The following is a 14,147-nucleotide window of genomic DNA, read 5'->3' on the forward strand; positions in this document are numbered from 1 at the left end:
ATCGTAAAGATCAATGATCAAGATGTTTTAAAACACATTTTTACTGATTTTGTGCAGGAAAATTATGCTCGCCTCTCAAAGGTGGGTGTAAGCTCATTTTTACATATGCAACTACATATGAACAAAAGAAATTCGGTGTTTATAGCAAATTATAATAACAAAGTGATCTTCGCCAAATGAAGAAAGCGGCAAGTTCCAATTGATGCATAAATTAGTTAGTGTAAAAGCATTTTACACGTTTTAATATCTTTTATATTCTTATAAGTTTAATTGGGTTCGTGACGTAATGAGCGGCTGAAGAAAGTGAAAGAATTAAATTATACGCGCTTTACGTTTCGTGCCCTTGAACTGTAACACAATATGCTACACATCAGCGTACTTGTATCGCAATACCTACACAACACTAAATAATTCTTGCTTTCGCTTTAATTCTCTACGGTTGGCTATTTAATTAACACCCCGATTACGCATAGTGTATTGGAGAAAGGGCATTTAATTTGTATCCTTACCAACTGTATAACGAAACGCTTCAGCATTATAAATAAGGCAGAGTTCATCTGGACGTGGAGAATATTGCCGTATTTTATTCCCTAGCATTTAATACCGGTCATGTTGCAATATGCGGTAACTGCAGTACACGGCCTGTTACTACTGACTTCGATCTAAAAGGTGACAATCTACAAGGTGCACATTTGACTCGCGATTTTTTTTTGTAATCCAAAGCCAGAAATCCCCTTCTAAAAGCACGTCGAGCCACGGAAGCTCTATTTTGTTTGGCCTCGCTCATGTTTACAATTACGCTGAATTAACACCAGTAAAATTATTTATTATTAGGTCAAAGAATAAAAGAAAAAATTTAATATGTAGCTGTAAGTATATTGTAGCTTAAACAAATTGAACACGATCACGTAGTCTTTTTTCCGACGGACAAAAATCCTGATGTGTTGGAGAAATATTTGGCATTCGCTTCATTCACCTTCGTCTCTGCCGCCTGAGGATTCACGATTTCCAAACCCTTGAAACGAAATATATAAATTAACTTATGTCTAATTTACTTATTATTAAAAACTCAAATAATTAACGACATCAGTATCGCAATATGAGAATGCAATTTGAGAGAAAATAAAAAAAATATTGTCTCTCAATATGTCTGGAGACCCACATTAATAAAAGCGCAGCGCAAATATGGCAGTGAAATGCATCGATCTTGAAAACGTGCTCCACTTATAGGCGAGTATATCAGAAAAAGGCGTCGTAACGTCGATTATTATCACAATGCAAATCGCGTCTAATGATGATTGCCCAGTGGAAAGAGGTAAATGACTTGCTCAATGTCAACAAGTGTTTCGATGATTACGAGAGAGTTGGCATTCACCTGCTTTTTTAAAACAGTTTACTACACTTCCCAAGTGAGCGTATATTGTTTGTAGATCAGATATTGAAACCACTTAGAGAAACTTTGTTAATACATTATATACTAAAAGTTATGTCATATTACATCGAGTATATAATTGACATCGTGTGGTGAAGTCACAGAGATCAAATTTCTTCGTCTAGACTGTGACAGGCTCCAGTGCATCGTGGGATATTTCTTTAGTCTGAGCTCAACTCACAAGAAAATCAGCGGAGAACGTTCTGTATAGGATGTTTTATGTATACATGTTCAACTAATAACCCAATGCATTAAGCGGTTTAGAGACAATCTCCATCTCGTCAGACAACTTCAGCACCGTCATAGAGGGTAGACAAGTAAGTTAATAACGAGCAATGACTGTTCATTTGCACGCAACACTTTAGTGGCTTTATTAATTGCAAATCGGTATCATTACCCATTGACTTGTCAGGCGTGTTAATACTGTATAATAAAACGTGTTGGCCAAGCATTATCTCTTATTATACAGAACAGATAGAAACATGCGTTATACCAATGTTTTATAAGGGATAAGCACGGCTGCGATTTGTTCTAATGGCAAAATCGTTGCTTAAAATCCATTACACGTCTAATAAGCATCCTAAAAGTGGTTATGCAAATTGATTTTACATCAGAATTCAGAGCATCACTTTCGGCATTTCAATATGTTAAGAAATAATCTAATATTTACGAGCGTAATGACTGGTGACATTCAATAACCCAACCTTTAGATAAATGAACAGTAGGATAAGTAAAATTGTATCGTAATGATAGGACAGCGTAAACGAATGCCTACAAAAACGGTAAATCAAGAGATATCACGCACGACCCGCGGGCGCGTAATCTTAGCGATTGCTATCTAGTGTCGGCCGGCAAAATAGCCTTCGCTGTAATAGCCCTAGTGCATAATGCAGGTGATATGGCCATTGACACGAAGAAATCTTAAATTTCGCGATTGGTTACACCGTTTTGTTGCACAATAACATGTTAAAATCTTTAACATTAATCTTCCACAACAGTTTCAATTAAAACTTTTAATTAATTAATGTAAAGAAGAGATTTTGCTCGGCACCGATTTCCACACTAGTAGCGGATCAATTTATTAATAATGCATGATTTCAGACTAAAGAAAACAATGTAATAACAATGATTGAATATCCTATATTGTAATGTAATGATAATGATGTGGAATTTGAAAATTTGGGAATTTGTGCGTCACACCGGGTTTTATCCCTTATCTCGTAGAATGTTTTTCATATATTAAATGAGAAATGCAAGTACCTAACAGAATGTCTGTCTGTCTGTGTTATTGCAAAGGGCACCGTAGCACAAATACCAACAGCGAAATGTAAACGGTGAAAGTTCTAACGAGATCGTATGAAATACCAATTGGCCATTTTCCTTTTACTAAACTTTACGAGAGTGGCTCAAAGGAACTTCCAGCTGTTAAATGAAAAGCCCGGCCTTCTCTACTTTCTTATGGCGCTATGGGTCATATTAAAAGCGTCTACAATGCAGCTGAACGTTGGGGCATCGTTATATTTTATGGCTCGTAAACAATTTCATTCCAGTTGCGCAGAATGAAGCGAAAGGGGCAAAAAGCAAGCGCACGAGCTGTTTCATTGCATATACAATTATCTCTCAACTTTTACTATTCACAAAATTGTAAACCGCCTAATGGCCGAATGCTAATTAATAGAAATCACATAATTTTCATTTCTGTTTATGGTTAATAAAACATTATTTAATCATAATTACTTTAGAGATTAACATACATTATAATTACAAAACTGAGGCCGAGCGGGCGAATTATATCTTAAATGCCGAAAGATACGTAACTCAATCGATGGCCATCGAAGGCTCATTCTGACGATTAAAGCTTTAAATCATTAACGTGTCTTAAACTAATATCTAATTTCACGATGTCCATTCTGTAATATTAATTAATTCTCAGCCCGAGCAGATAATCCTACCACGTCCAAGGTGTCGGCATTTTTGATGCAATGCATCCGCCGTATCTAATGAGCCGAGACTTGGATCGTACTGTCAAGACATTCAGACGGTAGAATCGAGTATTGTTGACGCCCTTTCTTGTTTTCTTATACAGATAGAAATACTTTTACGTCACAATAATATGATGACACACGGACACATTACGAATATATTATGTCAAATTATATAAATAACAGAACAGTTTAGTCTCGTCCCAATAATACCGTATAAAGGGAGTTAGAATATGAAACTGGTTGCAAAATCCGAGTATTACATCTCTCTAGATTTTTTTAGTGTCACTGAGAAGGAATGTTTAGCATACCCTATTTACAATCATTGAGTGTCTTTGTAGTGTTTTTGATTATACTGTATTTGAAAACAATAAACTTTTTAAACCTAACCTAACCGATTCCTGCAACAAAAGGATTTTGCATAAAATAGGATTGAGTTCCCTCATTATCCCTAAAACAAAACAATGGTCACGCGTGGCCGCCTCGCGCTGAGGTCGCGGGCCTCAAGTGTCACCTTGTACCACACTCGTCACTTTTTGCACGTTCACGTTTCCCAAAATACGTTACCTGAAGCGGAGTGAAGGCCACCGAAGACGCCGTCCCCGACACCTGTCTCCTGATGCTGGTCGCGCCGCCGTACTGCTGCTGCTTTTGAAGGTTCTTCTGCAAGGTCTTACTGATGCGGACTTTGGTCTTTTCGTCTATTTGCGGCAACCGCACTCGACCGGTGCTCGACTTGCCGATCGTCCCGCGAGTGTAGCCCAGGTCTTCTTGGTAGGCGTCGTCTTCGATCTAAACATAAAGGTTCAGGCCGTAGTTCGGGTAAACTGTGTTTAGCAATACTATCACTGATGTCGTGCACAAACTACTTAATCTATTGAACATACAAAATTCCCTCGAGAATTCCAACTGCGAAGCGATTAAACAAAAGCAGACGAATCGTAACAGATTCGTGAATAATTCATAGAAAAAGTTCGCTCACGTTCCTCCTACACCACTGTGGCTGGCCAAACAATGAGGCCGAATACAGTGCACAAACTTTACAGAGGCACAGACAAAACGATTAAAAGATTGTGCATATTCATAAGCGAGCGTTCGTATTGTTCTACAACTGTGCGGTTGAAAGTAATCGTTTGAACCACTACTAATACGTCGACTGCTACGGCACGGACGTCCCTCGCTCCATCAGTTCTAGTTCCGGTCTATTTGAAGAAGGCGAAAAAAGTAAGCATCCAGTGTTCCACACATCTGGAATCGCATTAGGCGTTCTGCCGAGTTACCGCTCCGCATTTGCATATGCGATCGAGCGCAACCATTACGGCTCACGATTATTTCACTTAAACATCTTACTATGCGACAAGACCTATTGACGGCCACGGTAAGTATTGGACGCGGGGCATTGAGAATGGCGAAATAATAAGTGCAATTTGTGCAACAGTTAGCTTTCAGCCTATAATAAAAGTTTACTGTAACCCAGTTTATTGCACAAGATTGCTCCGGCTCAACGCAACTCTAATTAACGCGAGCTTGTCTTTAAGTTATATTGTAATTATCGTTCGATTGTGTCGAGATGATTCGTTTAAAAGAAAATAAAAAAAAATATCACTAAATCAATACCGGAACTAATCTGCGTCAGTGTACCTTTTAAAAACCAAAAACCTGCCTTTTACGGCTTGTAAACAAAGTAGGACGCAATCCACGTATAATTCGCTAAGTACAAAACGACAGCGGACGGGCAATATTTATGAGTATCAAACACGTGCGAAGCCGCACAAAGGCTAATGGGATATAATTAAGTTGGGTTCATAATATTATCTTTAGGCTGTTGCTAGTGGAGTGGAGTGGAGTGGAGCGGAGTGGAGTGGAGAAGAGTGAGGCGGCGGAGGTACAATGAAAAGTGACAACTCACGTCGGCAAAGTTGAGGCGATTGGCGTTCTTCCTGAACTCCGTCATGGCGTAGCGCTCCTTCATCTTGCGCACCCTCTTGCCTCCTCGCTTCTTGCGGCTCTGCTCGATGGGCTTCGGCAGAGGCTTCATGAACTTCACGGGCGGCGGCTCCTGTTCGGGAGGGTGAGAGTTCGAGTGAGAGCCGACGGATACCGTTCACACGACGAGGAGCACCCACTCACCTGCAACTTGTCCAGCTTCTTCTCGATGCCCTCCCTGAGCCTTCGCCCGACGAGGCCGTCGGGGCTCTCGTGGCACGAGTCCACCCTCGCGGCCAAAGTCACTTTGGTCGACACCAGCTTGGCCGCTTTGTATCGCAGCTCCTTTTTACATCACCACATCGTCACATCGTTAGGTACATTTGAAAATACATTTATTTTAACTGCAAAATGCCACTTTTCAACTAACTGAATGAACTCTAAACGTCACTTGATTGTGTGAAAACTATATTAATAAACATTGCTTGCAAACAGTGAAACGTGATAATATAATTAATTTAAATTTTTCCCAACTCAAGCTCATAATTTTTTAGGATTCTAAGAGGTAATAAAAATTGTTAATGGAAATATTGTTACCGGTGTTGTATCTTGAACAATTTGTGAGAAATAAATGAAGCCGGTGTGGGGCAAGGCAGCCGCTTGAGAGAAGCCAGAGAGGGTCTTCTTTTGCTGTCCGAGGGGCAGAACATTGCAGGCCGGCATTTTGGCCAATTTAGATAAACCACCAGCTATACCAAGTATTTTGGCAGCAGTTGATGCACCTGCAGAGAATTCCTATTTTATTAGAGAATATTTTATTGTTTTTATTTAAACTAGCAGACATAGAAAGGAAAATTTAAAGCATTGATCATCATCCTTATGAAATATGGCCATATTAACACCAAAGTAACTATCCCAGAGTATTTTAAAAAGTCCACTGTCAATATGTGCACCTCGATATGAATATGAATTGTATAAACTTACAATTTTAAAATATGATTAATACTTGCAGGACTATATAAACCGGTCAGGTCTAATTGTGAGTCGAAATGTTGACAATTTAAACTCACCCACAATTGCTGTTACATTTGGTGCAATAAAAGTCATTCTGCTTTCAACATATTCATATATTCTAAGTTTGTAGTTGTTTAGTTCAGAAGCCATGTCACAAGCTTCATAGATTTCATTCAACTCAACTTCAGTCAATAACTTTCTGATGACATGAAAAGAAATTTAAAAGATTATAAAACAATCAAACCTTGATAAAAGGATCAAAATATATACTTCATGAATATAGAAAAGAATTTACCCTTGTGTCGTGGAGGCAGTGACGGATACAATCATAATAGTCGCTTGTGTTAAAAAGCTTTGCAAAGTTTCATTGCTTTTGGCCTTGTCGAGATCATTACCCAGTTCCTTCACCGATCTAATGTATTCCAAAGGTGTCACGATTAGGGAGTCCAACTCGGGAAAACGTTTCTGGTATTTGTCACGAACAAATCTGTGAATAATCGCTGAAAATTGGAATTATTTCTATATCTAGAAACTAGTATGACTAGAAGTATAAAGTATATGAAATTAAGTCTTAATACCAATTTCTCCATCAATTTCAACTGCCACATTGTTAGCTTCCACAATCAGTTGATATTCTGGGTCAGACTCCATTAAACCAGTGACTTCCATTTTGTTTCTATTCTGCCCAACATTTCTTTCAATTTCTGTTATCACCTGTAATATTAGACCATTTCTAAGAACCTATGTTTAGGAGTTTTTATACGGTGTTTGGTTTATTACATTAGAATGAAAGGTTTAGTACAAACAACAAATGCAAGTTATAAACACTTATTACACATACCCGCTTTAATCTATCTGAATCTCTTAACTTAGCAAGCTCTCTAATTGAAACATTTTTTATTTCTTCTTCTTTTGGTACCATGGGAAAGGGTACAGCAAATTGATCATTGTTTGGCGTGGTTTTATTTTCTATAGCCAATTCAAGGTCTAGGTCGTCGTTTTCTTCCAGATCAGCGAGCAATTCGTCCGCAAGAGACATTACAAAATAGTTTTAAAGTTACACGTTAAATGACAAGATAGTTTTTTAAATAATAAAATATATTGTAATTTGTGTTTGTTGATTGTTCCTAGAGTTCAAGTTAAACTTGCTTAAAAGTTGACTAATAAGTAATAAATATGAAATACAGTCTAACGCCGTAATCTAATCTACACTCTACACTCTATTGTATAATTTATTAATTATTATACTGGTTTTAAGTTAATACTTCAGTTACGTCATGAATCATGACATCACTAACATAACATATCATGATAGAAATATTGACATTTGACACATTGGTTACTGCACTGAAGGACTATAGTCCTTTTTATGAAAGAAGTCCCACAGACGCAGCGCTGTAATCGCGTGACGTAATGTTGCCATTTATGAGAAAAAAAATTACCTATTTTACATTTTGCATATTTAATTTATCAAATAATACTAGCTTTACGAGTTCTATCTTAGTATATTTAGTATAGGGGTCACCGCTTTGGTTTTTGAGTAATAATCTGTTTTGTTATTTTTTTAAGAGGTTATTTTTGATTTTTGGCTCTCTTTTTCCTCGATGTCAATAATTTTGTGCGATACACTGTTTTATTCGCCGTGTCAAGACGCGTTTTATAGTTTATTGCACTTGTGGGGGTCAGCTCTAATTCACCACCTAGTGGTCAGGCCCCTTTTTATTTTTCTTTTCTTTTCCTTTTTTTTACACAAAAAAATCCAAATGACGTGACGTGTCGTTACATGCAGCTCAAAAAGGCGCATCCAGCGACGTTGGTCCTCACTGCCCGAACGTAAAAAAGGATTGATATGTTTCTTGTGCTCCTCTTTAAGAGGAAGTTCACTTGCAAAATATTGCATTCTATTTTTTTATGTTTGACGATTAAAAAAAAAAAAACTTGACTTAAAACATTACGTAAATCTACTAAGGTATTTAAAATCTTGTAAACAAATATAATGTCGATAATAAGGCGGCGTCTATCGCGGAGTGATTGCAAGTGATGGAAAGCTAGTCTTTTTTCATACTCGCATTTATAGCTAATGTTATTATTTAATCGGCATAGATGTTTGGAGAAATGGCGGTTAATTCGTCCAATTCTGTCAACATGGACAGAATATTCAGGGTTCCAAACAACACTACCACAATCCAAAATGCTACGGACCAGAGAATAGAAAAGTATGAAAAAAGTCTAGGCTTTACATTTTTAAAACTCTTAGTCGGCCGCCTTATGAAACCTAACATTCTAGAAGCATTATTGACTATTGCATTATAATGAGATATGAACGATAATTTACTATCTAGTATTACTCCTAAATCCCTAATTTCATGGACCTGGAAGTAGTAGTAGTAGTACTCCGTCGATAGTGTATTTAGAGGGGACTGGTAGTTTCTTTTAAGAGAAAGTAATTTGCGAAATTTTTTTGGCATTTAGAACCATTTTGTTATGATCGCACCACCTCTGTAGACCCACTACGTCACTTTCCAATAACTCCACATCATGAGCGCTATTAATTACTGTTTTTCATATCATCCACATAAAATGTAAAATTACTATATTTTACAAACGAACCGATATCATTTACAAAAAGAGTAAATAGGACAGGACCAAGATGAGAACCTTGTGGAACACATGATGTGGAAGTGTATGATTGCGATTCTATACCACCAACTGCCACAAACTGAGTTCTATCTGTCAAATATGACGCAAAAAAAAAAAAAACATTATGTACGAGTTCTAGTAAATAGAACGTAAAAGTCTTTAGAATAAAATGCACTTTTGGAACAAATAAAACTAAAAGTTTTTAGAAAGCAACTTACTGCAGTTTCCGATAAGGTGTTTACTCCTTTTTACGGCACTTCACTCAAACGGTTTAGTGATGTCTAAGAAAATTCTATTTGTAGTTGGCATACACTATTCACATTTATTTGTACATACACAGAAACACCAATAAACTATTATTGGTGTTTCTACCCCTAGGTTTTGAAACTACTTCTATTCTACACACCTATTACTACTTTTCTTCTACTACTTCTATTCCCTACTTCTACTAAGTAGATGTGGATGATGTAGATTTAATAATTTAAGCAAAACAATATTATAATTATTATTATCAGAAATAAAAAGTTTGTTATCATATCTAAATTTTTATTTCCATTGAGCCTGTTGTCCATGTCAGTAATTCCAGATCTCTTGTTGTCCGTGATGTATTTCCAGAACGCATATTGTCCAAAGTTTAACTATAAATTTAGAATAAATTTAAATTACTAAACTACTAACTACTAACTTTAGATAGAATCACGTTTTCTAATAAAAAAGGACTTAGATTTGACAAGAACAGTTTATGTTAAATTTCAAGCGTTAGTGCGGTTAAGTGGACAAGATGCAATTTGGAATTGCACGACTCACTTCATCACATCACTTGGACTTTTACAAATCAGAAATTCTTTATTCGTAAGACTTAAAGCCTGTCCAGAAAGCGCGATTTACGTGCGTGTCTACTCGGCCCAGAACCGCAAGTTGGCGCTTGCTTTGTTTTATCGACAAGTTGTATTGTCTGTCGGCGTAGTATTCAGAGACGTGTTTACAGACGTGTTAGACAGGGGGCATACCGTGAGCTTTCTTAAAAGAATCCAGTTGAGCGTATGAGTTTAGGTTCCTAAATTCAATAGCATGTTGTCGTACCATGACTAAACTGTGTTATGAATGAACTATGAATAAACTGACTTAGCTTTATTTGTGGTTTCTATGTAAGTTCTGAAATTTTACTGTCAAACTTGTTCGACTGAAGATTCTATAATAATAAATAAAATCATAAAATGATTTTAAATAATTCATCAATCACAATGTAATAACATAATATGTACGTTATAATTATATATTTTAGATTAATAATTATATAATTTAATTATTTATATTCAATTCAATTTAATTTAAATCAAATATATATATTTTGTTTATAGTTTGCTGGTGCAATGATTTGAGTTGTTGGATGTATGAGTTGTGTTTTAAGGAAAGAGAGAGCGGTCCTGCAGTATGAAGGTTTAGTTTTTATATACTAGATGGCGCTAGATGTTAAGTAAAACGCGACAGCGTTAGATGGCAAACACAACATAAGAAGTCACTGCTTGTATATTACGTCTTCGACGAGGTTAGGTTAGGTTAGGTTTTTTTTTTTTTTTTTTTTTTTTTTTTTTTTTTTTTTTCACCTAATAGGCCTACCTTCCCCGGCTACTTTATCGCACAGGGGCGTTGACTAAGCTAATCTTTCCTCTTTTCTTTCGTCCATCCTCTAAATAATGTACAACACAGCTTTATTCTTTATTAGGATTTTACACCTATCAATATCACAGTTCCGGTTACACTTTTTATTATCCTACTTATATCTATCTCCTTACTATCTATTTATCTTTACATTTCTATCACAGTCATTCTTTTATTTACCTACTTATATCTATCTCCTTTCATTATTTATTTTCTACACATTCCAATCACGAGACGTGGCCCGCGAGGCGGGCGGCTTTCACTTCTCCGCGAGTATCCTCATAATACCCATTAGCAAGTGGGCGCCGGCCGCCTCGCGGTCCCCGCCCCGGCTTTACTCTCATTGAACTTGGCTGTTCTTTTAGTAATTTTAAGGCAAAAATCCTCCAGGTGCGATCTGTTACAGGCTAGCATGTCGGGCAGTCCCTGAAGACTAAGCGACATGCCCGTCATCTGTTCCAGGTCGCATCTGGAGGAGGCAAAAATGGGGCACTCCAGAAGTAGGTGTGGGATGGATTGTTCCACCCCACTCTCACATTCACAGTCCGGTTTTTCTTTCAGCCTGAAACGGCACAGGTACTCGGCAAAGGGCCCATGGCCTGTGAGGACCTGTGCCATCTCGGGACTGAATCTTTTCTCTCGGATTTGTTTATGTGCCCTTGTAATATTTGGCAGGAACAATTTAGTTATTCCCCCTGTTATCCCTTCCTTATATCTTCGATCCCATTCTTCTATAGTTTTTCTTCTCACTTCTTTCCTGATGTATGAGAGCGGGTACTCTACGTGAGCTGCTTTGACTTTCGAGGTCTCCGCAGCGGCTCTCGCGAGTTCGTCCGCCCTCTCATTCCCCTCCGTGCCGACGTGCGCTTTCACCCAGTGGAGCTTAATATTCTGGCCCTTTTTAAGGCTCTCCACCAGGTGTCTGCGGATCTCGACTACTCGGGGGTTTCGAGAGCGTCCGCCCGCAATCGCCTCGAGCGAAGACCGCGAGTCGCTGCAGATGTTCACGTCAGTACCCGCTATCATCGCCTCCCTCACTGCACCGACGAGAGCCGCCAGCTCTGCTTGATACACGGTGCTGTAAGGGGCCATCTTTATCTTTTTCCATTTTCGCTCTCTTCCTCCTTCCCATTTCGTCCATGCTGCCCCTACTCCTTTCTCCGTCTTACTACCGTCTGTGTATATAGCCGTAGTGCTGTCATTTTGTATTAGGCCAGGGTCAGTTGTGATGGCGAAGCTAATATCCGGTTTTTCCGCGGGATGGGGTTGTTCTAACGCAGGTACGGCTCGCTCAATCCGGTCTCCTTCGCGTATGAACGGAGACGACCCCCTTCTGGCCTCAAACATCGCGGCGGCTTCTTCCACCCTGAGGTCGAGGGGCAGTATCCCCGCCAATAGCGTCGCGGAATTTAGCGATGCCGTCCTGTACGTTTTCGCTATTTTTTGTGCGAAAGCCCTCTGCACCGTCTCCAGTTTTTTCCTTGTGCATTGTTTCTTAACTGTCGGTGCCCAGGCTGCCGACGCGTATGTTACTATCGGCTCTATGACGGCTTGGTATACCTGGTGAACCATGTCTCCCGTCATTCCCCATTCCAGCTTCGCCATTCTTGCCACTTTCTTGTGTATATCCGCCGCCTTTCTCGTGACATTTTGCACATGCTTGTTGAACGTTAAGCCCTCGTCTATCGTCAATCCAAGTAGTTTTATCTCCTTCTCCATTCCGATGTCCTGTCCATTCATTCTTATTCTTGGGGTATCGAACTTCAACCTCCGCGTCAGTACCATTGCTTTGGTTTTTTGTGGCGCGAAGTTGAGCTTGTTCTCGATACCCCACTTCCTCACATACTCGAGGGCAACGTTTGCTCGGTTCTCGATGGAGTGCGTGTCCATTCCGCTGAACATCAGCACAACATCGTCTGCGAAAGCCTGTGCATATGTCCCATCTTCTTCTAGTTCGACCAGTAGTGGGTCGAGCAAGATGTTCCAGAAGGTGGGGCCGCTAATCGAGCCCTGAATGCATCCCTTTTCAGGTTGCCTCACATGCTCTCTGTTTGCGTAGCGGACCACCACCTTCCTGCCTTTGAAGTAGTCTTCCACTACCAGCCTTAGTTGCTTGGGACAGTCTTTCTTTGCTAGTTGGTACTTGATCGCCGGCCACCATGCGTTGTCGAAAGCCCCCTCGATATCTAGCGACACCATCAGCACTATTTCCTTGTTTTTAATGTGGCTCCTCGCTTTTGTCAAGATATCGTAGGGGGCATCCTCCGTGCTTTTCCCTGGCATGAATCCATACTGCCTCCTGCTCATCCTGGGGAGTAGGCTGTGTGTTATTCTATTTATGATCACCTTTTCTAGGATCTTCCCCATGACTGGCAAGAGGCCTATTGGACGGTAGGATTTGGCGGCCGCGTAATCCTCCTTTCCTGGCTTCCTCAGTACCACTATTGCACATTCCTTCCATAGATCAGGAAAGCATCCCACTTCGAGGCATTTATTGAAGATGGCCAAGGGAACCTCCGGGTTCGCCGTGATAGCTGCGCAGCAGATATCCGCAGTGAGTCCGTCAGCCCCCGGGGCCTTCCTCGGGTTGAAGCTTCTAGCAGTGCTGATGAGCTCCGCCATTGTGATTGGCACTTCATCAGGACTACTTCCCTGCAAGCTGCTGGTCATTTCCTCTACCGTTTTTCTCATTTTTCGATGGATATCATTATCCATCTCACAATTGTCAGGCGGGAAGAATTTAAGTGCCAGCAGCTGCACCGATTCTTCGGAGTTCAGCGAAATGCCCTTCTCTACTAGCGTGGTGTCTTCCCTGATCCCTTCCGCCTTTCTTATTATTTTGTATATCCTGTCCCATAAGCTTTCCCCTTCTTGCTTCGTGCAGAGTTTTTTCCACCCTTCCTTTTGAGCCCTTTCGATCTCTTCTTCATATATCTTTTTTGCCTCCAGGTAGGCAGTTATTACGCACTCTCTCCTCCTGTGAGCTGCGTATGAGATCCTTTTCTTTTTCCTGACCATGTCTTTCTTAAGGGCCTCTATTTCTTTGTTCCACCAGGGTGGATCGAAGCTTTTCTTCCTCTGTTTCAATTTGGGGATATGTTTCTCGGCGGCTTTTGTTATTGATTTTATGTATTCCCTTACTATGTTATTGACCCCGGCCTTTGTGTCCTGTCCTTGTATCGTTTCAATGTCCAGTCCTAGATGTCTCCGTGTTTATTTTTTCTCTAAATTCCTCCCAGTCTGCGTTTTTAGTATTGAATTTGCGGGTTGTCTTCGGTAGGGTGTGCGTTTGGGGTTTTTGAAGGGCTGTAGTCACAAAAATCGTGTTATGGTCTGAACTAGTAATAGAAGTATCAACCCACCATCTCGTTACCTTACTGAGGAGGGCCGTTGTGCATACTGTGATATCTACTGCACTCGTGTATCTACGGCCCCCTCTTACGGTGTCGAAGGTGGGTGTGTTGCCACAATTTAGGATGTTCAGCCCTTCC

The 14,147-nt window shown here is 39.7% G+C and overlaps 1 protein-coding gene across 1 annotated transcript; it reads right to left on the reverse strand.

Annotated features, from left to right (window-relative positions):
- Nucleotides 1–855: 855 nt before the first annotated feature.
- On the reverse strand, nucleotides 856–7,585 carry LOC125053217 (U4/U6 small nuclear ribonucleoprotein Prp31). Its single transcript, XM_047654465.1, has 9 exons — nucleotides 7,196–7,585; nucleotides 6,933–7,068; nucleotides 6,650–6,854; nucleotides 6,411–6,553; nucleotides 5,938–6,122; nucleotides 5,545–5,685; nucleotides 5,324–5,473; nucleotides 3,982–4,206; nucleotides 856–1,015 (listed from the first exon to the last, which is right to left on the reverse strand). The coding sequence occupies exons 1-9, from the start codon at nucleotides 7,391–7,393 to the stop codon at nucleotides 905–907; spliced, it is 1,494 nt and encodes a 497-aa protein (XP_047510421.1). The 5' UTR covers nucleotides 7,394–7,585; the 3' UTR covers nucleotides 856–904.
- Nucleotides 7,586–14,147: the final 6,562 nt, after the last annotated feature.

The sequence above is a fragment of the Pieris napi genome, chromosome 10, assembly GCF_905475465.1.
Source record: "Pieris napi chromosome 10, ilPieNapi1.2, whole genome shotgun sequence".
NCBI classification, from domain to species: Eukaryota; Metazoa; Arthropoda; class Insecta; order Lepidoptera; family Pieridae; genus Pieris; species Pieris napi.

Excerpts from the sequence above, each read along its gene's own strand:
- LOC125053217 (XM_047654465.1), bottom strand. The coding sequence starts at position 7,393 with ATGTCTCTTGCGGACGAATTGCTCGCTGATCTGGAAGAAAACGACGAC. Across the intron at positions 7,069-7,195 it reads ATTCAGATAGATTAAAGCGG|GTGATAACAGAAATTGAAAG; the intron begins GTATGTGTAATA and ends CTAATATTACAG. Across the intron at positions 6,855-6,932 it reads TGAAATTGATGGAGAAATTG|CGATTATTCACAGATTTGTT; the intron begins GTATTAAGACTT and ends TCCAATTTTCAG.